The sequence below is a fragment of the Zingiber officinale genome, chromosome 11A, assembly GCF_018446385.1.
Source record: "Zingiber officinale cultivar Zhangliang chromosome 11A, Zo_v1.1, whole genome shotgun sequence".
Lineage (NCBI taxonomy): Eukaryota > Viridiplantae > Streptophyta > Magnoliopsida > Zingiberales > Zingiberaceae > Zingiber > Zingiber officinale.
Window position 1 is genome coordinate 72,978,049 of NC_056006.1, and position 23,199 is coordinate 73,001,247.

Sequence of the window (23,199 nt, forward strand, 5' to 3'; positions counted from 1 at the left end):
TTTTCATCTAATTAAAATCATTTTAAGAGAATCAAATATATTTTCTATCTAAAATAAATCATATAAAAATATATTAGATTCTAATTTAATATATTAAATTTAAGAATAATTATATTTATTTTTAAACGGTTTGTATTAAAAAAAATATGAGAGATAATTAAGTAATTTGATGTTTATCATATAAAAATATAATTTTTTTTTTAACCTAAGCACTGTATAAAGTTAAGTAAAATGACACGTAAATTGCCTTTGTTTTTTTTTTTTTTTGGCTTTTGTTGGTTCCATTTTTATTTATTAGTCGAAATTATTTATTTATTTATTTATTTACCTTCCTAGCTACAATTGTTGCAGATTGGCACGTCGGCCGCCCCAACACCACCACTGCGCGTCAGTTGCGGCCGCTACAACCACCGTGATGCTCCGCCACGCGCGGCGGCGGCCAGGCTACGGCCTCCAGCTCTGCGCTGCCGCCTCAGCACTCATTCTTATTCTCTTCTCTCTCTCTGTACTCCATAGTCGCCTCTCCTCCTCCCCTTCTTTTCCCCTCCGCCTCGGCCTCCCTTCCGTCCTTCCCCGACGCACCCATGTTGACCCAGTTCCTGATCATGACACTGCCCTCTTCGAAGACGACGACATCGATCCGCTCAATGAGACCGACCCAGGAGAGGACAGGATTGATGAGCTTGACGTCGTCGAGGAGGAAGTGGAACGTGGTGGAAGCGCCCAGGTGGAGGAGGAGGACTCCGATGAGCAAGATACCGACGAGACTTCAGTCCAGGATATTCCCAGATCAGGCCTGTTCTGGGACCATGGCCTCGGCGTCGCCCGCAGGCGATTTGGCCCGGCGGATCAGGACTGGCAGCGCAAACGCTTTCCCTCGTCTTACGGTGCCTGCCCCTTTAGGAGCAAGATCTCGTTCGCGTCGGATGATCAGCCGGTGGATGAGGACATGCGGATCAAGCTCGACTCCATCCGGAAGGTCGAGGACGCTCTACTGCTAAAAACGGGCTCCGGCGAGTCACCTCTGCGGGATGGGTGGGCCCGTTGGTTGGAGGGGAAGGGGAATTTCCTCCGACGGGAGCGGATGCTCCGATCTAATCTCGAACTCTTGAACCCCAGGAACCATCCTTTGCTTCAGGATCCAGACGGCCCCGGACTAACGACCCTCACTCAAGGCGATCGGTTGATTCAAAGGACGCTGTTGAGGGAGATGGAGAGAACGCCACTAACTTTGCGCAAGGGCGATGATGCTAAAAGGTCCGAGAGGAGAAGAACACTAGTAGTGGAGAAGCAAGAGGAGATCTCAAATGGGCACCTGCAGAAGCATACCCAAGAGGGTCGAATGCACACTCATGATCGGCGATGGGGCTATTTTCCTGGTTTGGATCCCCATCTAACATTTTCGGAGTTTATGGAACAATTTCTGGGCAGTGGACAATGCGGCATAACAGTATTCATGGTGTGGAACAGTCCACAATGGACTTATGGTCCCCGGCATCGCCTGGGCCTTGAGAGTCTTCTTCACCATCATTGGGACGCTTGCGTTGTTGTGTTCTCTGAGACAATGGAGCTGGGCTTCTTCAGGGACCTAGTCAAGGAGGGGTATTGCATTCCTTATCTAAAAAGTAGTTTCCTTTAAAGGTTTTGCTCGACGAGCTGTGTCCAGCATTACTTCCATGTCTTGCTCACATTCTTCCTCCTTCTAGAAACGCTCCTGCTTGATTTCACGCAAGTCAGATTTTTTTCCCCACATACTAGTTAACTGAACATCCTTTCTGATACTTTCGGCTGATTAGCTTACTAAAACTTCTAACTTTTTCTCCATACATGCTTCTTGGATCTTGTACAGTTATATTTGATCTCCATCTACACCTCATTGTGTATTTATAGTTCATATATCTATTGGTCTGGTTAGATGCCATCATCGAGACTTCATTTTTCTTCCTATGAATATCCAATACTGATTTCAAAAGAGGACAGTAAAATAAAATTCAAAAATAACAGTTTCATACTTAGGTGCTTCGTTGATTCATGATTTTATTTTACTTATTGTCAAGGATGTGTACTGAAGAAATGCTTGTTTTCATGTGAATATGCATCCAAGTGCCTTTTATTGACTACATCGTGTACTTGCCACAGGTATAGAGTTGCTGTTGCAATGCCAAATCTTGAGGAACTTCTAGAGGACACTGAAGCACGAGTTTTTTCATCTGCATTCTTTGATTGGAGGAAGACGAAGTATTATTCTGTTCATTATAGTGAGTTAGTGCGTCTTGCTGTTCTATTCAAGTAAGTTTTTAATCTTATTGCTCGTGTAAGAGTTGTTTTATGAATACACCCTTCTTCTGCAAAAAAGAAATGCAAGTTAAAGTTAAAAATTGAAGCGGCAGCATACCCATGAATTTTAAATTATATTTTTGTTTATTATTGACTTTTTTCTTTTGTCTATTTTATATATGCATACAATATTATAAGCAATGATTAGTAAGCATAATTACTACATCCATCATGTACTATGTACGAAATTCTCTTTTATTTTATTCTTTTTTTGTTTTATTTTTTTTCAGTTGCATATTATTTTGAGAGATCCAATAACGCTTGTGATGTGATCTTGCATAATTTAATAGAGATAAGATTCATGTAGCAGACTTGTTTATCATTTGCACATTGTTTATCAATTGCAAGATTTCCAAGTAACTATTTCTCATTTCTTGTGTCGATAATTTACTAGAATCTACGATTTAGAAGTAACCTTATTCCAATAATTGACCAACAAACCTTGTAACAATATAGAAAACATAGTTACTGGCAGTCTGGTACTTAACTACTATATTACCATAAATTTTATGACTACCAAAGCTATATATTTCCTCCTTATGTCACACTATAAGTTTGTACCTCTAAAATTGTAGGTACGGTGGCATATACCTTGATTCAGATATTGTAGTTCTAAAGCCTCTGCACCTGCTTAAGAACCTGGTATCAATCGAGTCTAACACATCTGGCAGTACAGTCTTCAATGGTGCAGTCATGGCATTTGAGAAGAACAGGTACCCAGGCATGTTCGGAAATTACAAAAAATGAGGATTAACAAGATGACATGATCAGGATTTGCAAACAGTTTTGTTTTATTTTATGTTGTTTGCTTTACATTTGCTGATTTATAGGATTATTAGTTGATTCTCTCACACACCTGCATATATCTCTGCAGTTCATTGATGCTGGAGTGCCTTAAAGAACTAGTTGCAACATATCATGACAACCTTTTAAGGTGGAATGGGGCTGAGCTTATGACACGAGTAATAAACAGGGTCTCTGACAAGACTGATAAGTTTGATATGCAGATGGAACCTCAATTTATCTTTCATCCTATCAGTTCGACAAATATCACAAGGTGCTCAATTTTTTTAAGATTGTTTTTTTTGTTTCTAATTGACAAGAACTATTTCAGTCAGATCACAAACTATTCATCCACTACCTTCATTTGAACCAAACAAAAATCAGCTTGGCTATTGTAGACGATAACTGTGTCAAAACTGAAGATCAAGCCTGATATTTTCTGTCCAAAATTTATAATTTTCATTCATGCAAGTCTGTGGAATTTGATTTCCTAATTAAATTATCATTTAATTCTTAATTTGCATTTAAAGTGACTTTTTTTTGTAGTTTTTGCTCGTTATAACACAACATGAGCACAATGCCCAATTTGTCTTATGGGATAAGTTTCTTCTCTGTTTAGCAAGGACTGTTATTAGCGAATTTCTGTTATACTGCTGGACACCTCATTTATGATTCTGTCATCATTTTCAATTAAGGTTCCATCATTATGGAAGATTCACTTGACAATCCAATTGGATACTACACAGGTATTTTGCAGAGCCTTCTGGTGAATTTGAAAGAGTTGAAGAAGATGCTCTTTTGAACAAGATTGTGAATGAATCAACCACATTCCATTTCTGGAATGGCTTAACATTTGCGCTGGTTCCTAAGCCTAACAGTCTCGTGGAACGGCTTCTCAATCAATATTCCCTTCATTGTCACGGTCTGTTGTGATTTCACTGGGACAGCCCAACCTTCAAAACTGATGCCACCTTTGCTGTCTCTAAAATGTGCTAACGTGCATGATCAGGGTGCTGAAAACAAAAATCAAGGGGGCATTATCAGAATAAAAAAGCAGCTGCTTTAGGCGAAATTGGTACCTTCTGAGTGACATCATCTTTGGTGAATCAATTTACTGCGCTTGGCTGCTGTTGCAAGAAAGTCATTTATTTAAGAGACAAGCTTTATACAGGATTTAGAGATAAGTGACTCTTTAATGTTGTTGGTAACAAAGTGCTATGGCCTATTCCCGAGATAATAAAGAATTGCGGATATAATTTTGTTTTTAAAAAAAGGAAAAGGGATGGTTTTATAGGTTAGATGGAATTTCATTGGCCACATTGTAAAACACTGGCATTTATGTTGGTATGCCAGAATAATGTTGTGGCCCATACCATTTCTGAGCTATAGATTCATTCATTAGCCTGAAGTTTCTCTTCTAAAGGGGCTTGTTTGTATGAAATCATAGCAATGTTCCTGTACTTTTAAGTTTTATCAACACCTCCTTTGGATACAATTATTAGCTTTCAGCGTGTTATTACTATGAAAGGTTATATACTTTTAGTATTGATGATACCTGATTGTGATCATTGCTGATGAAATTGGCAAGGAAAAAATGGACGCTTCTGTTAGATTTTGGTCTGCAATTATATACTTCCTATTAGATCGTTTCTCTTGCTGATTTTGCATCACATGGATCTCCCTAGGTAGATCTAATGGCTTGAATTTCCTGATGAGAATTCTTGCCATTTTATTTTGATTACTGATTTGATTTGAATCTTACAGAAGTTCTGGTTCTGATGTATTAAACTAACTGTGATGTATTAAACTAACTGTCATGATCATCACATATTGAAATATCTGATTATGGTTCTTTTTGCACCTCTCTCATTCAAAGTCTAAATAGATGCTGAACTTTAGTTTTTCATCCTTTATTTGGGAGTATCTCGAAACAGGAAGTTTACTGATCTAGTCTTTTGCTGTTATTCTGAATTGCACAATCATTACAATTCAACACTGATGAAAGCTCTTCAACCTTATGTACAGCATGTATTTCAACAAGAGATGACAATCTGAACATGTTCCATGAGGAATTCAATCTCCAAAGATCTCCAACTTTGGCCATCCTCCATCGGCTTGCAATTTGACAAACTCTGCCAAGAGTTTAATCTCATCCTCCTGCAACCTTGGTCCAAATGTGCATTGCCCTCTCGGCGTGCACTGCTCTCCAAATCCCTGAAAGAAATGTAATCATCTCTGCGCCACTCTCAAGCTGCAAATGACACAAAGGTATTTGACTACTCACTGGCATTCTTCCCTTTCCATAGTATGTTATGTTGTATAATGATTCCTCCGTGTCAAAACCATTCCTGCCAAGAAAACACAGATCGAGTTAATCCTCCTTAGATTTGCACAACGTTTGTTGGCTCAGATACTACCTTTGTAGATCTTTTAAGAAGAGAGTCGCACCCTGGAAACGAGGTATTTGATGAAATCACTAGATATAAACTGATCTGATGAAAAGGGTAGAATTCATGGACTTACAGGCTGCAAAATATTGCCTCCCATATCATGGCAGCCAATACAGGCTTTCTGAAACAAAGCTGCTCCATTCGACATGGACAGGCTATAGGCTACTGCAACAAATAAGCTGAAACACTAAATTTTTCAAGTGTTTACTGGGTTGATCAACTGGTCCAACTTGGAATCCGAGAACAATTCAATTTGGCGTAAACTCCATATATTAAGCCAAAAACAGTAGAAGCAGATCTAGTGGTTGGGACTTTTTTTTTATTATATAATTGCTTGGTCTTATGTTCAAATATTTCTTATTTTTATTGAACATTATCGTAGAACCAATTCAACCATTAAATTGCTAACCTTATCGGTTCTCTCTTCGGTTTTCCTATTTGACAAAAACTCCATTAGTAAACCAAAATTATGAGGAACACTTACTGGCCCGGATAATTTTTATTGAACTTCTAGGTTTTAGGTTCAATTTTTTTTTACTAGTTTATCTTAGTTTTGTTAAATTTACATAAATAGTTGGTACTTGTAAATCATATTTTATAAACTATTATCGGTTTAACCAATTCAACCATTAAACTGCTAGCCTTGTTTTATAGAAATGTAGCTTTTTATGCTTTCTATTATTTGCAAGACAACGACAATTAAACTGGCTCTCACCCGGAGCAGAAGCGAGGCAGGAAGTGGATAAGACCAGCGTTACAGCGGCAGCCACCAGCCCCTCAACTGCTCCTCCTCCGCCATCATCGCCACTACTTCTTCCTCCTCCCGGCGGCAGTTTCTTCTGCCTCTCTTGCCTTTGGCAGAGTGGAGTCTCCTCCATCTGTCAATATAACAATTCCTAATTGAGATTATAATTGATGCTGCAAGAATTTGAGCATTAATTTTCTTACTTTTGAGCGGAAAAAGCAGCAGGAGGTGCTGCTGCAAGTGAAAACCGAGCAAAATGGTTGCATTTTCTCGTTCTCGCGGAGCAGGCAAATCCCGAATAGATGTGGTCGGGAGTGGTTTGAGAAAACGGTTTGGGGGGGATTTGATAGGGGTCGGACCGGACAAATCAAACCGGACCGATGGATAGGATTGTACTATATAATATATAGATTATATTATATATAATATATATTGCTCCTTAAAATTTAGGTTTTTACAAATTGCGGCCAAGATAATGCAAGGACAGTAAGATTTAACTACGAAGGAAACAAACGATTGATGAAATGCAGGAGTCAAGGGACTGCTACTGCCTACTGGGAGTTTCGTTGCGGGTCTTCATGCAAGATTTCTACACTTGCAAGGCTTAGGCTTAGGGTTGAGTTTGGATGTGAGTCTTTGCAAGATTCTGCACTTGCAAGGCTTAGGCTTAGTGTGTATTGTCTAAGGTTGATGAAAAAAAATTGATTGAAAAAATTAGGGTTTGTTTCCTAAAATTGAAGAGAGAGAGAGAGAGAGAGAGAATGGTATTGGAAGAAGAGGAAAAAATGACTATTTTTCTTTATTCCTTTAAAAGGGTGAATATTATAGAAAAATTAAAATCACTCCTTTCCACTAAAATCAGCACGTGGCAAGCAGAAAAACTAATTTCGCGATCAAAACTCTATTCTTTGTTCTCATTCTGACTGATTGATGCATGCAATGGTGGTGTGTATCAATAAAATGATCCGAAGTCGAAGGCGACTAGCGTTGATGTCTTGTTCTCATGGATAATATTTGCCGGACTAATGTTGGTGAGGGAGGATGAATCTTTCTTAATGTGGATGAACTATAATGACTATTTCTTTGCGCGAATGAATGGCAGTGATAGTTTCTTCACGTGAAGGAACAGCGATAAAAAAATTTCGCACCGACAAATGATGGTGATTGTTTCTTTGGGCAAACAATTGGCAGCAACTATTGCTTCAGGCGAACCAATGTCGGCAATTGTTTCTTTGCTCAGATGATGAAAGGAAGAGGGCTACAATACTAAGTGAGATAGTGAGACAAAGCAACAATGAGATGAGGGAGAAATGGGGCTGACACTGACACTGACGTTCAAGATAACATGCAATATCTATGCCTAAGTACCATGCCAACCTCTTTCATGCATTCCTTCTATCCTAGGTCTAGGACACTCTTGCAGTATCCCTGTGCAATATGTCTACACTTAACAAGAGAGGGTAGGCAAATATAATATTTGATGTCTCTTGTCATGTAAATGAAGCCTAAGTACCATGGAAGCTGAGGTTGGTAGTCCTCGTTGGTGACTTTCTTAAGGATCATAGGGATGATTCAATAGAGAATAATTTTGTAGTCACCCATTGGATGGAATGGGATAAAGATACTACTTGGGGATCATGGAGATTGATAGGGGACTTCATCTTAGTTTAATTAGTTGGGTTATCAACACATTTGTTTCTTTACTTTTGTTGTCATGAGATGTAAGTTCCATGTTTGCAAGGCCATTCCTCTAATATCAACATGATGGTGTTATATTTTAGGCAATTATTGGGAAAACACCAATCATTATTCCTAAACATTGTCAAGGAAGATTGATTCTTTTGGGGATTTGCATAGAATTGACATCATGGATGGAGTTTAAGGAGTCATGTCTAATTGCTACATTAGTCGCTACCAAAGACTAAGAAATTAATGAAGTATATGAAATGGCAAGAAAAGTTAGAATTTAGAGATTGCAAATTAATTGGAGGGGAGAGAGGTGCCTTTGGATAAGCAACATTCAATAGATGTGTTCTAGGCAAGCTTAAGAGTGTTCCTTGGACTTGATCGAACATGTGATTCTTAAGGTTAATGTGTACTTACTATGTCGTGTGGTTGCCTAAATATAACCTCCCTACTAGCACAGCGTTGAACCTACCTAAATAGGGCTTGTGGATTAGTATGGATATTTTTGAATTTCATGTGATGAGCTAGGTTGGATGCAACTATATGGAGATTAAAAAAGGCAGTCAGTACCCGTGACCTCTAGGTGCAGCAACTTTACCATTGTGCTAAGGCTCCCCTTCAACTATATGGGGATTATGTTTGGTAATTAAAGGTGCGCTGCAACACTCAAGGACAAAATATAAAAGTACCTTCAGAGATGTTCAAAGTGTCTTTAATTTGCATCAAGTAAGATGGTATGAGATAAGTGCTTTACATAAACTTTGAGATTATGAGATATCTAGTCTATCGATTTTCAATTTTCACATAATGTTAAATTAGATGACTAGTATGGCCACATGATTTGTGTGTATTATAAAATGAAGTGATAGCTACTAAAGGAATCAACCAATAATGTGTGCGATTGATTCCAACCAATGCTAAAGGAATCATTTGATGATGCATGTGATTAATTTTGACCGATGCTACAGGTTGAGGAAGAGAAACATAGTGAGAGTGAACTGTGACAGTTAAGGAAGGGAGGCTTGATGTCAACAATGAGCAAGAAAGAATAGTAGGCCATACATGTCGAGAATGACAAATGAAATTAATGATTTGGAGGATGGTAAGCTATGTCTGATGATTTGAAGGATGGCAAGTATGTCTGATGAACAGCAAAAACTGATTAAGTATGGCAAGTACAAGAGGTAGGAAATGTCGTGCATTCCCATTCCCATCCCCCTCCCTTTTTGATGGCAAATTTGTGTTGGAGTAATGATATTGCATTTGATATGTTTATAATGATAATATATGGTACCTCTTCTATATTAGTGATAACCATATCTATGGTAGATTGCGGAATAATCGGAGATATATCTAAAAGAAACCAAACCAAATCAAATAGGAGGAATGGAGTAAATCAGATGGAAGATTAAGAATATTTTCGTCACTATAAGGAAATCTCATGTTAGATACTGATAATAGGGTAAAGGTGTGATGCAACACTCGGAAGGCACATATAAAACCACTTGCATCACCCCTTGCCAATCTAGTTAGATTTGCTTTTGGATTCACTATTGCATTCAATCACATATATATCTCATTAATTTCCATATCAATTTATATCCCTAGCTAGATATAAAAAACCACCAAATATGAAAGCATATCTAAGGCACCAAAAAGTACACGGAAAACTACATCTCGAAAGATTTAGTGCAAACTTTTTTCCTATATATATCGCTCACATCGTCATTATATCTTGTCTGCTATTAATACATTCTACTGCACTAGCAGTGATGGATCGTCGAGATCAATCTAGGGTACGGCTTGTGATGGATCCTCAAGTCCAAGCCGCAGCAATGCTTGTGATGGATCCTTGGCAGCATCCACGCAAACTCTATTCCTGCAAGTACTGCAACAAGATGCTGAGCACGCCTCAAGGGCTTGGTGGGCACCAGAATGCACACAAGACTGAGAGGCAACAGGCAAAGGTAGCACCGAATCGGAAACCAGAACCATCTGAATGCTTTGTTCTGGTGCCACTGGAACCACCAGGTGGATCAAAAACAGAAAGATTGAATGTTAATGAAGGAGGTAATAATTGCAGTGCAGGCAGACCAGTTACTAGAGATTTCATCTCCAACATTGGTCAAACTAATCATGTTGTCATAGGTCAACAAAAATTTCCTGATCATGATCTTGATCTCTCCCTTCGACTTTGAGCATTATATACTGTTGTCTGTTTGGGATTTGTGGTATTGCATGTGTTTTTTGTGAGAATAAGTGTAGTAGCATGATACAACAGGTGCATGATAGTTTCTTTTAGAAGTGTTGCATGTTCATAAGTTTCCTTATCTGGAACAGTCGTCAGTTAGTTTATCCAAGTTCGTGGTGTTTCATGTCATTTTTTTGGAAGGAATTGTTGCATGTTCATGAGTTAATTGGTTAAGGTGCAATTGTCGTGTGTTCCAGGTCAAACTGCTGTTTCTGAAATGAGAATGTCTCATGTTAGTTTGTTCTTCCATTCATGGAGATGTCTTTATTAAATGTGCCTAAAGTAATAATGAAAGAAAACCAATCAAAATCATCCAATTCAACAAGATCAAGTTTTAGGAGATGCCGAAAAGAGTTGTTTTTACTCTATCCTTTTCATTGAAGGGACAACTTGGCTTGTGTAACTTCGATACAAGTCTTACATTTGTATCTTGAGTCGAACTCAACACTTAGCCATTATCTTAATCTTGCTAATTTTTATAGATTGTATCTGTCTTGGTCATGTCATAATTCAAATAACTCAATTAAATAGAGTATAAACTTTATTCCTCAAATTAGTTTTTTACTGTAAAATGACCTACATCTTTAAATAACCTTGTCTATTGGTATAGCTCTTGACTAACAATAATCTAGATACTGGTTCTTTTGAATATAAGAAACATGCAGAATATCAATGAGCATTAGCTTTTTTTGTTCAAGATCATCTTCAATAATCTCTATCAATGCTTATGATATCGGATGTCGAAGAGTTTCCCATAAAGACCTCATTGTACCAAGTTCGAAGTATACAAGAAGATCATTTCCTTATCTTTGCAAATTTGTTGAGTGGCTCCAGTGCGAACCAACACTCTTCCGGGGTATCCACCAAGTTGACTTTGAATGCACTATGGAGAGTAAATTGTTAGACACTTTGTTGATTAGCATATCTTCTTCAATTGGTGGGCATATCTTTTGGTCCAAGAACTTCTTGACTAAGAATTTCTTCAATGTGATGTGCTCTGCTTTATACTTCTCGTCTAACATGTCTATAGTCTTGTCCATCTTCGTCGAGCTATACATATTGTATAATTCGTCATCCAACCTAGTATAGAAAGTCATCTTGCTTATATGCCATTGATGTTGCATTCAATTGAGGATCATCCTCAATCTGTATCCTCCAACAAGAAGAGTCAGACCGTCTACTTTTAGATTAGCTGAATCGCACTCTGGATTATACAAAAATAGTAAGAATTTAATGCTTAAAAAAATAGTAAGAATTTAGCTTTTCTCTAGCATGGTCATCTAGGAAATATCTTCTCAAGAAGCCTTTTTGCCAAGTGGACAGTAATCCATGAAGATCAATTAATAAAATTTAAGTTATAAAATATATAAATTATTTCCAAATGATCCTCACCCAGAGTTGTCATGTGTCCACATGATTGCCACGTCCTCCAAGCCGAACATGGAGGTAAAGTGAAAAAATTTTAAATTATTCCAATGTAGTTTTCAGCAAATTTTTTTTTTAAAACGCCTTTAAGTTTCATTATTGTCAAAAACTGGTGCCATTTTTAAAAATATATATAAAAAAACTACCTACAATCTTTTTTTTTATTAAAAATATTTTTATTTTAATATTTATTTCAATATTGTTGTGCTATGGTCATAATTATTATAATAAAAGGACGAATTTTTTATCAGTATGACATCTCGAAAAACAGGGCAGATTATATTAAAACGTAATCTTATTTTATATTATACCAGAGACTACTTTCATAATTTTAATCCGTAATCTTAATATCACATTATAGTAATCTTATTTTAAAGTCTTAACTATTACAGTATAAATTAGATTTACTTTTTAATTTCCTCTCCAGTTGTTTGTCGAAGTGCATAGATGACTGTCGCAGGATTTCAAACAATGAAGAACCTGAGTTTGTGTTAGATTCAGTCTTTTCCGTAGAGGCATTTGATTTCCTTTGAGGGCCACTGAATTTTGCAGAAGGTTTCTTATTCTTACTCTCCAGATTATCCTGCAGAGTGAAACACAGACCAGAATGTTAGTTTACATATTGCAGATTAATGCCATAACATAATTTTACACCACTAATTTTGTCCAGTTGAAAAAAAAAAAGAAAGATAAACCCGCAAAAGAAACGATACTTTGTTGCATGATTTGCATTCGTTTAACCAGCCATTGGAATATATAAGACTAACAAAATTGTGTTGCAATATTAGAACTAGCGAACATATTGTTAGACTCAAACAATATGTCGGAGATTTTAGGGGTATTAGCTGAATTCAAATAGCACTAATTTAAATTCAACTTACAGTAGAGATGATCTGAACGGATAATCTCAGACTGCCAGCAGGGGCTGATTTCTGCTCCGAACTGAAGAATTACCGAGCAAAAATATCGACTGAGCCACTAGTCTGTGTTATCGAGCGGGCGGATTGGCCGAGCAGAAAGCAGATCGGCAAAGCAGATCGACCGAGATGAGTTCGGATCGGCAGGTCGGGTCGGTCGGTCGACCGGGTCGGCGGGTCGGTCGGTCAGCCGGGTCGGCGGGTAGGTCGGTCGGTCGGTCGGTCGGTCAGACGGGTCGGTAGGTCAGACGGGTCGGTTGGTCGGCCGAGTCGGTCGGTCGGCCGGGTCGGTCGGTCGGCAGGTCGGTCGGTCGGCCGGGTCGGCAGGTCGATCGGTCGGGCGAGTCGGCGGGTCGGTCGGTCAGCCGGGTCGGTCAGTCGGCTGGGTCTGTCGAGCAGCAGAACAGGTTTTGACAAAAAGGAAGACCAGGTCTGTTTAGAGTAGAATGACCAAGTTTGTTCAGAGCAGATCTGCAGAACAGAAGACCAGGTCTACAGAGCAGTCTTGACAGAGCAACAGGTCTTGCCAGAACAGTAAGGTCGGGCAAAATTCCGACCGGGCAAGCTAACCGAGGCCTGCAAGTAGCAGTTTCCTTGAAACAGATTCGCCCCCCACCTCCGGCTGTGCTTCGAGGCTTATTTGGATGGTTTGTATCCCAGGATATAACGGTCTAACCATGAACTCCACCAAGCACCGGTGGTCACGGCGAACTGAGTGATACCCGAAAGCTACCGCGGGCAATCTGTCGAGCAGGAGTTGCAAGACAGAGAAGGGGAATGAGGAGGAGAGCTTCTGCTTGCTTTCACTGTGTTATCTGCGTAACCTTTGGCCTGAGGTCGCAACCTCCTTATATAGGAGCTCAAGATCAAAGGACACCATTAATGATCATTACTCAATGCCAGATTTTCACTTGGCCGTTTTGATTATGCATTAATTTTTCTTTAATGCATCCGTTACACAAGCAGCAAAAAGATATATGTGGCAAAATGTTGGTTGTTCTGCTTGGGCAAATTTTTGCCCCGACTGGTCCGGCATTCGTGTGCGCAGGTCGCGCTCGCGCACGAGTAAACTTGGTTCAATGCAATCTGGGCCCTGGATTTGCACCTGCCTACGCACCCACGCGTAAGAGAGAGCCTCTCCCCATGCATTTATTCACATCCTCAATGCATGTGAATCAATATAAACCAACAAACTTGCCTTGAAACTTCCAATGTGGGACTAAAGTCCCATTCACAATGGAGCTTCTTCTCTTCCACCTCTTCTCCATTCATACTTATTCAATAATCCCCCACATGAATGGAGATAGGGTATGTGATAGTATTCAGCAGTTGAGTCAAGTATAAGATAAGTAGGGTTTACCGTTTGAACCTTCCCTTGTGAAGATCTGGTTGCTTACTGGCTGATAGTAGACACGATGTCCTTGAACTATATTGCCGTCTATGTAAGCAGTGACAAATCTCACCCAAGACTCTCCCTGATACAACTCAATTCTCATGAGTGTGTTCATTTTTGGCCATGAACACGCCTGGTTCTGTGAGAAGTTCTAAGAATTGTGCCTCCAATTCTCTTCGAAGCGGCCCCACTTCTTTCTCACATAGGTGATCCCTCAAGAGTTACCATCTACTCTTTTTGATCATTAAAAGCTCATTAGCTTATCCTGCTCTAGTCACTATTTCAATGTGCTACCCCCCACAGTGTGTCTAGTCAGTGCAGATTAGTTGTCCCTTTGAACCTAGTTCTTGGGATCTCCAGTCAGCATAGGTTGGGTGTCCTCTGCATTGATCGCTGACAACGACATCAAGCCCATTCCCTGTGATGAGCTTGCTACTAACTCTCGATTTAACCCCTTTGTTAACGAATCCGCTAAGTTATCCTTTGACTTCACACAATCAATAGTGATAACTCCAGTTGAGAGTAGTTGTCTAATGGTATTATCTCTTCGATGTATATGTTTAGACTTACCATTATACAGATGGCTCTGTGCTCGACCGATTGCTGATTGACTATCGCAATGTATGCAAATCGTCGGCACAGGTTTCGGCCATCGAGGAATATCTTCTAAGAATTGTCGTAGCCATTCAGCCTCTTCACCGCACTTGTCAAGAGCTACAAACTCAGATTCCATCGTGGATCTGGTTATTACGGTTTGCTTAGAAGATTTCCAGGAAATGGTTGCACCTGCTAGAGTGAAGACATATCCACTCGTAGACTTAGAGTTTTTTATGTCATATATCCAACTTGCATCGCTGTATCCTTCGATCACAGCAGGATATCTCGTGTAGTGCAGTCCATATTCACGAGTATAACTCAAGTACCTCAGTACTCTTGTTATCCCTTTCCAGTGCTCAACACCGGGATTACTCGTGTATCTACTCAGTTTACTTACTGCGTAGGCCAAGTCTGGTCGAGTACAACTCATCAAGTACATCAAACTTCCAATTACTCGAGAGTACTCTATCTGCGAGATACTTTCACCTCGATTTTTCGATAGATGTTGACTCGTATCTATCGGCGTTCGTGCCAACGCAGTATCACCCTTGGTGAATTTCTCCAGAATCTTGTCCACGAAATGAGACTGACTAAGAACAAGTCCTTCTGTCGTTCTAAGAATTTTGATTCCTAGAATCACATCAGCTAGGCTCATGTCTTTCATGTCAAATCTTGAGTTCAACATATCTTTAGTGGATTTGATTATCTTATCATTGCTCCCAATGATAAGTATGTCATCTACATAGAGGCACAAGATGACATAGTCACTCTTTGTGGCTCTCATGTAGACACATTTATCACATTCATTGATCTTGAATCCACATTCCTTCATTTCATTATCGAATTTCTCATGTCACTGCTTTGGTGCTTGTTTCAAGCCATATAATGACTTCACCAATCTATAGACCTTATTTTTCTATCCTAGCACAGAAAATCCCTCAGGTTGGTCCATATAGATTTCCTCTTCTAAATCCCTGTTTAGAAAGGTTGTCTTTACATCCATTTGATGTACTTCGAGATTCCATAGAGCGGCAATAGCCAACAATACTCTAATGGAAGTTATTCTCGATACCGGAGAGTATGTATCGAAGTAGTCAAGGCCTTCTCATTGTCGGTATCCTTTAATTACCAATCTGGCCTTGTATTTATCGATTGTGCCATCTGATTTCATTTTCTTCTTGAAGATCGACTTGCAACCTAGTGGTTTAATTTCCGGAGGAAGATCCACAAGTTCCCAAGTGTGATTTTGCAAGATAGATTCTATCTCAGATGCAATTGCCTCTTTCCAGCGAGGTCCATCAGAAGAGCCTACAGCTTCTGAGTAACTTCGGGGCTCACTCTCCAACATGAAAGTGATAAAATCCGATCCATAGGATTTTTCTACCCGAGCTCTTTTGCTCCGTCTAGGCTCAACCTCCACGGGTTCCTCGTCATCATCATCTTCTTCTTCGCCTTGTGTTTCGGTTGCCCGTTTTGAGGAGCTAGCATCCTCACGAGTCTTATACGGAAACACATGCTCGAAAAAAGAGGCATTTCTCGATTCGATTATCGAGTTCCTGTGTATCTCCGGTACGTGTGACTCATACACACAAAATTGATAAGCACTGCTGTTATGTGTATATCCAATAAATATGCAATCAAAAGTCTTTGGTCCTATCTTAATTCTTTTCGGATCAGGTACCAACACTTTGGCAAGACACCCCCACATTCGTAAATATTTGTAGGACGGTTGTCTTCCATTCCACAACTCATAAGGGCTCTTATCTATTTTCTTCCGGGGCACCTTATTTAAAAGATAATTAGCTGTTAACACTGTTTCCCCTCACATGGACTCTGGAAATCCAGAGCTTAATAGAAGAGAATTCATCATCTCCTTAAGAGTTCGATTCTTTCGCTCAGCAACTCCATTTTGCTGAGGAGTATATGGAGCTGTTGTTTCGTGTCTGATCCCATGCTCAGCACACAACTCAGCGAACGGTGACACATATTCACCGCCTCGGTCACTTCGAACCACCTTAATCTTTCTATTAAGCTGGTTTTCAACCTCATTCTTATATAGAGCAAATTTCTCTATTGCCTTATCCTTACTTTTGAGAAGATACACATAACAGTATTTTGTGTTATCATCTACAAAAGTGATGAAATATTTATTCCCACCACGTGTTGGCGTACCTTTTAGGTCGCACACATCAGTGTGGATTAGGTCAAGTGGTTCATTACTTCTTTCAATATGTTGAAAGGATGACCTTGTCATTTTCGCTTCAACACAAATCTCACACTTGTGTTTTGGGTCAAGGTAGAATGTAGGTATGCTTGGCATATTAATTAATCTACGCAATACATCGTAGTTAACATGTCCTAGTCTATCATGCCACAAATACGAAGACTCAAGCATATAAGTGGAAGAGTTTTCAGTTTTATTTATCTTAGGCCTAATCGCCATTACATTGAGCTTAAACAACCCATCAGATACATAGCCCCTTCCTACAAACACTCCATTCTTGGACAGTACAATTCTGTCCGAGTCAAAGACAATGCGAAAGCCATGCGTACTTAACAGTGATCCGGATACTAGATTCTTTCGAATCTCCGGAACATACAACACATTATTCAGAGTGAGATCCTTGCCCGAGGTCATCTTCAGCACCACCTTCCTTAGCCCATGATGTCCGAGGTTGCTAAGTTCCCCATGAACAACTTGTCTCTAGTGACTTCTTCAAAGTTGAGGAGCAGCTCCTTATTGCAGCAGACATGTCTGGTGGCTCCAGTATCGATCTACCATTGTCGCGGGTTTGAACCGACCAGATTCAGTTCTGAGACCACAGCGCAGAGGTCGTCCATTTCTGGTCCCTCGTTCAGGTTGGCCTCTTGCTTCTTCTTCGGCTTTCCGCACTCCGAAGATTTGTGACATACTTTGTCACAGTTGAAGCACTTCCCACAGAACTTCTTCTTGCTGATGCCTCCTCTGGGTCCCATCTTGGAAGACTTGGGGTTCTTCTGTTTCGAGCTTTGACCGTGCTCGATCACGTTGGCTTTCACAGTAGCCTGAGAGAACAGTTTCCTCTCTGAACTCTTGTTGCCTTCTTCGATGCGAAGTCGAACAATGAGTTCCTCTACATTCATCTCCTTCCGCTTGTGCTTCAGGTAGTTCTTGAAGTCCTTCTAGCCGGGAGACAGCTTCTCAATGATAGCAGCCACCTGGAAGGTTTCACTCAGAACCATCCCTTCTGAGTGGATCTCGTGCAAGATCACTTGAAGCTCCTGGACTTGGCTGATCACAGTCATGGAGTCAACCATCTTGTAGTCCAGGAATCGACCCACGATGAACTTCTTTGCCCTTGCATCCTCCGTCTTGTATTTCTTGTATAGGGACTCCCACAACTCCTTAGCCGTTCTCTTCATGCTATACACAGCGTACAGCGAGTCGGCAAGGTAGTTGAGGATGTAGTTTCGGCAAAGGAACTCAGAATGAGTCCATGCCTCCACTGTACTGATGGTCTGCGCATCAGCATCCTCAGCTCACTTGGGAGGGTCCTGTTAGAGTGTATACTAAAAGCCTAGCTTTTGGTATGAACATTTATCTAGAAATAAGAATCACATTGGTCAAATGTCTACATTTATGATAAATGTAGTTGCTCAATTAATTTATATTGTAGATAACATGGTGTGTGGTGTCACACACAGAAGATCATGTTATCGGTTCCTTATAAATTATAAACAGTGGCTCACGAAAGGAACAAACCATTGGAAGGTCGTAGTGTAATTAGGTGTTAGTTTATCTTAACTATATAATTACACTAGTACACTTAGAGTGTATTGAGTAGGACCATTTGAGGTCGTTTCTTTTATACTGACTTTATAAAGAAACAAAGACCTCGGTTATTATGGAAGTGTGTGCTCTTAATCCTAATATAATAACAAGCACATATATTTGATATTTATTTCTTTAATTTATCAATGGGTGAGAGTTAGTTCAATGAATCAATAAGCTCGATAAGTTGGGAAATGATATCACTTATAGTGTGTGTTGTTGATTATAGAAGGAAACTGTGTCCTAGTAATCTAGGTTGAGAATGTCCCCAAGAGGAGCTCATAAGGATTGTCATGTTAAACCCTGCAGGTGGACTTAGTCCGACATGACGATGAGTGGTACTACTCTTGGAGCTAGATATTAATTAAGTGAGTTGTCAGTAACTTACTTAATTAGTGGGCATTGTTATCTTAAACAATGGGAGACTAACACACTCATAATAAGAAGGAGCCCAAAATGTAATTTGGGATTGGTGCGAGTTCAATAATAGTTCTCTAGTGGAATGAATTATTATTGATAAAATTAAGTTGTGTGTTAGGGGCGGATGCTTAATTTTATCCGGAGACCAAAACCAATTCCTCCTCTCGGTCTCTATCGTAGCCTCTTAATTATAGAGTACTATACCCACCTATACCCACCTTCTTACCCATCCTATAGGGCTGACCAAGCTAGCTTGGAGACCAAGCTAGGGCCCATGGGTATGTTCATGGGTGAATTCATGTGGCCGGTCCTATTAAATAAAAGGAATTTTAAATTTTAAAATTTTTCTTATGTGGATAATATAATTTAAAGAGAGTTTAAAATTTAAATCCTTCCTTTTATAAGATTCTACAAAAGATTAAGAGAAGAGTTAAAATCTCTTTCCTTATTTGTAGATTAAAGGTTGATTTTAATTTTGGTAAAAACTTTCCTTTTAATTATATTCATGATTTAAAGAAAGTTTAAAAATTAAAAATTCTCTTTTAGTTTCTACAAAGATTAAGAAAAGATTTAATATCTTTCCTTATTTGTAGATTGAAAGGAGATTTTAATTTTTAGAGATAACTTTTCTTTTGGAAATTATCCACATGTTTAAAAGAAAGATTTTAATTTATAAAATTTCTTTTTATTAACCAATCATGAAGGATTAAAATTATTGGAGAAATTTTTATAAATTTCTAGAAACAAATTAGGAAGTTTTAATTTTGTTTTAATTAAAACTCTCCTTGTTTTGGGAGAAGAGTGGCCGACCATTATAATTTGAAAAGAGAAATTATTTTAATTAAATAAATTTTCCTTTTCAATGGCAAAAAATTAAGGAAGTTTTTATTAAATTTTCCTTATTTGCCAAGACCAAGGATTATAAAAGAGGGGTAGAGGAGGCTTCAAGGTGAACGACTCTATTCTATTTTTCTCCTTTCTCCTAGGGTGTGGCCGACCCTTTCTTTCCTCTCCTCTCCTTTGTGTGGCGAAACCTTCTCATGGTGGAGATAGCTTTGGTGGCGGATCTAAGAAGGAGAAGAAGGAGAAGCCTCTTTTCTAGCATCCCTTGGAGCATGGTGGTGGTGGCCGAACCTCTTCATCCTAGGAGAAGTTTTGATGGCCGAAACTTGTAAGGAAGAAGAAGGTGCTTGGTGGTTCTCATCTCGGAAGATCGTTGCCCACACAACGTCCGAGGTTAGAAGAGAATACGGTAGAAGAGGTCTTTCTAAAAGGTATAACTAGTAATTTTTCTTTCCGCATCATACTAGTTATTTTTGGAAATAATACTAAATACAAGAGGCATACGATTCTAGTGTTTCGAATTTGTTTTCGATATAGTGTTTCTTTGTTTTTTTTTCCTTGTGATTTGATTGTTCTTTTCGATTGACCTAAAGTTATTTTAGGAAATTAAATATTAGCTTTCTATAAAAGGTTTTTTCTAGTCGGTGGTGGTTGCTCCCATATCCAAGAAGGTCGTGTGCCTCGCCACGTCAGTACTGGGAACCAATTATGGAAATTAATATTTAATGGAATTAATAACTTAAGGTGATTTGGGTCGAACGTGTTAAGTTCCGCAGGAGACCCAAGTCAAAACCTAAAAGAACAAATAGATTAAGTTTTGGATCAAACGTGTTAAGTTCCGCAGACGATCCAAAATTTAATTTAAAAGAACACATGGTAGCTAGGAAAAGGTTCAGACCTTTGTACAAAATTTTTCGTTGGAACCTCTAGGTTTTTCGAGTAGCAACCAACACGAAAAGAGTGGTCGGAAGAGCATCTTCTGGCCACCTCTTAGTTCGATCCTTTGAACTTCAGCTTCCCATGATTGACACAGTTCAATCGGGACGGAGGGGCTGCACTTATTGAGTCGTGCACCTCAACATTTTGTTCCGTTGCCATCTCAATACGATTCTCAAGATTGTTAGACCCAAACAATATGGAGATTTTAAGGGTATTAGTGAATTCAAATAACACCGATTTAAATTCAACTTAGAGATGACTGGCGGATAATCTCAGTGCCAGTGGTTTCTCAAGAATAGCGGCAAGAATATGAGCCACTAGTCGGTCTGTCGGGTTGGTCAGTCGGCGCGGTTGGTGGGTCGGTCGGTCGGCCAGGTCGGTGGGTCGGTCGGTCGGCTGGGTCGACGAGTCGGGCGGTCGGTCGGGTCGGTCGGTCGGCTGGGTCTGTCGAGCAGCAGAACAGGTCTTGACAAAAAGGAAGACCAGGTCTGTTTAGAGTAGAATGACCAGGTCTGTTCAGAGCAGATCTACAGAACAGAAGACCAGGTCCGCAGAGCAGTTTCGACAGAGCAACAGGCCTTGCCAGAACAGTAAGGTCGGGCAAAATCCCGACCAGGCAAGCTGACCGAGGCCTACAAGTAGCAGTTTCCTTAAAACAGATTCGCCCCCCACTTCCGGCTGTGCTTCGAGGCTTATTTGGATGGTCTGTTTCCCAGGATATAACCATGAACTCCACCAAGTACCGATGGTCACGGCGAACTGAGTTGCAAGACAGAGAAGGGGAATGAGGAGGAGAGCTTCTGCTTGCTTTCGCTGTGTTATCTGCGTAACCTTTGGCCTGAGGTCGCAACCTCCTTATATAGGAGCTCAAGATCAAAGGACACCATTAATGATCATTGCTCAACGCCAGATTTTCACTTGGTCATTTTGATTATGCATTAATTTTTCTTTAATGCATCCGTTACACAAGCAGCAAAAAGATATATGTGGCAAAATGTTGGTTGTTCTACTTGGGCAAATTTTTGCCCCGACCGATCCAGCATTCGTGTGCGTATTTGCACCCCCCCTACGCACCCACGTGTGAGAGAGAGCCTCTCCCCATGCATTTGTTCACATCCTCAATGCATGTGAATCAATATAAACCAACAAACTTGCCTTGAAACTTCCAATGTGGGACTAAAGTCCCATTCACAATGGAGCTTCTTCTCTTCCACCTCTTCTCCATTCATACTTATTCAATAATCCCCCACATGAATGGAGATAGGGTATGTGATAGCATTCAGCAGTTGAGTCAAGTATAGGATAAGTAGGGTTTACCCTTTGAACCTTCCCTTGTGAAGATCTGGTTGCTTACTGGCTGATAGTAGACACGATGTCCTTGAACTATACTGCCGTCTGTGTAAGCAGTGACAAATCTCACCCAAGACTCTCCCTGATACAACTCAATTCTCATGAGTGTGTTCGTTTTTGGCCATGAACACGCCTGGTTCTGTGAGAAGTTCTAAGAATTGTGCCTCCAATTCTCTTCGAAGCGGCCCCACTTCTTTCTCACATAGGTGATCCCTCAAGAGTTACCATCTACTCTTTTTGATCATTAAAAGCTCATTAGCTTATCCTGCTCTAGTCACTATTTCAATGGGCTACCCCCCACAGTGTGTCTAGTCAGTGCAGATTAGTTGTCCCTTTGAACCTAGTTCTTGGGATCTCCAGTCAGCATAGGTTGGGTGTCCTCTTCATTGATCGCTGACAACGACATCAAGCCCATTCCCTGTGATGAGCTTGCTACTAACTCTCGATTTAACCCCTTTGTTAACGAATCCGCTAAGTTATCCTTTGACTTCACACAATCAATAGTGATAACTCCAGTTGAGAGTAGTTGTCTAATGGTATTATCTCTTCGATGTATATGTTTAGACTTACCATTATACAGATGGCTCTGTGCTCGACCGATTGCTGATTGACTATCGCAATGTATGCAAATCGTCGGCACAGGTTTCGGCCATCGAGGAATATCTTCTAAGAATTGTCGTAGCCATTCAGCCTCTTCACCGCACTTGTCAAGAGCTACAAACTCAGATTCCATCGTGGATCTGGTTATTACGGTTTGCTTAGAAGATTTCCAGGAAATGGTTGCACCTGCTAGAGTGAAGACATATCCACTCATAGACTTAGAGTTTTTTTAGTCATATATCCAACTTGCATCGCTGTATCCTTCGATCACAGCAGGATATCTCGTGTAGTGCAGTCCATATTCACGAGTATAACTCAAGTACCTCAGTACTCTTGTTATCCCTTTCCAGTGCTCAACACCGGGATTACTCGTGTATCTACTCAGTTTGCTTACTGCGTAGACCAAGTCTGGTCGAGTACAACTCATCAAGTACATCAAACTTCCAATTACTCGAGAGTACTCTATCTACGAGATACTTTCACCTCGATTTTTCGATAGATGTTGACTCGTATCTATCGGCGTTCATGCCAACGCAGTATCACCCTTGGTGAATTTCTCAAGAATCTTGTTCACGTAATGGGACTGACTAAGAACAAGTCCTTTTGTCGTTCTAAGAATTTTGATTCCTAGAATCACATCAGCTAGGCCCAT

General features: G+C 39.9%; 3 protein-coding genes across 4 annotated transcripts; 2 read left to right on the forward strand and 1 right to left on the reverse strand.

The window, feature by feature from the left end:
- Positions 1 to 340: 340 nt before the first annotated feature.
- Positions 341 to 10,501, forward strand: LOC122030905 (uncharacterized protein At4g19900-like). The gene is made up of 6 exons (XM_042589950.1): positions 341 to 1,602; positions 2,140 to 2,289; positions 2,913 to 3,050; positions 3,212 to 3,394; positions 3,867 to 5,388; positions 9,772 to 10,501. Exons 1-5 carry the CDS (start codon positions 416 to 418, stop codon positions 4,051 to 4,053), a joined length of 1,845 nt encoding a protein of 614 aa, XP_042445884.1. The 5' UTR covers positions 341 to 415; the 3' UTR covers positions 4,054 to 5,388; positions 9,772 to 10,501.
- On the reverse strand, positions 5,042 to 6,690 carry LOC122030906 (cytochrome c6, chloroplastic-like). Of its 2 annotated transcripts, none has more exons than XM_042589952.1 (6): positions 6,519 to 6,690; positions 6,286 to 6,448; positions 5,644 to 5,732; positions 5,538 to 5,569; positions 5,405 to 5,468; positions 5,042 to 5,334 (listed from the first exon to the last, which is right to left on the reverse strand). In XM_042589952.1, exons 1-6 carry the CDS (start codon positions 6,579 to 6,581, stop codon positions 5,194 to 5,196), a joined length of 552 nt encoding a protein of 183 aa, XP_042445886.1. In that variant the 5' UTR covers positions 6,582 to 6,690; the 3' UTR covers positions 5,042 to 5,193. The 2 variants fall into 2 exon arrangements, with proteins under 2 accessions (XP_042445886.1, XP_042445885.1); XM_042589951.1 differs by having other exon boundaries at positions 5,644 to 5,735; positions 6,519 to 6,689.
- On the forward strand, positions 9,774 to 10,199 carry LOC122031455. Its single transcript, XM_042590572.1, has one exon. The coding sequence runs from the start codon at positions 9,774 to 9,776 to the stop codon at positions 10,197 to 10,199; it is 426 nt and encodes a 141-aa protein (XP_042446506.1).
- Positions 10,502 to 23,199: the final 12,698 nt, after the last annotated feature.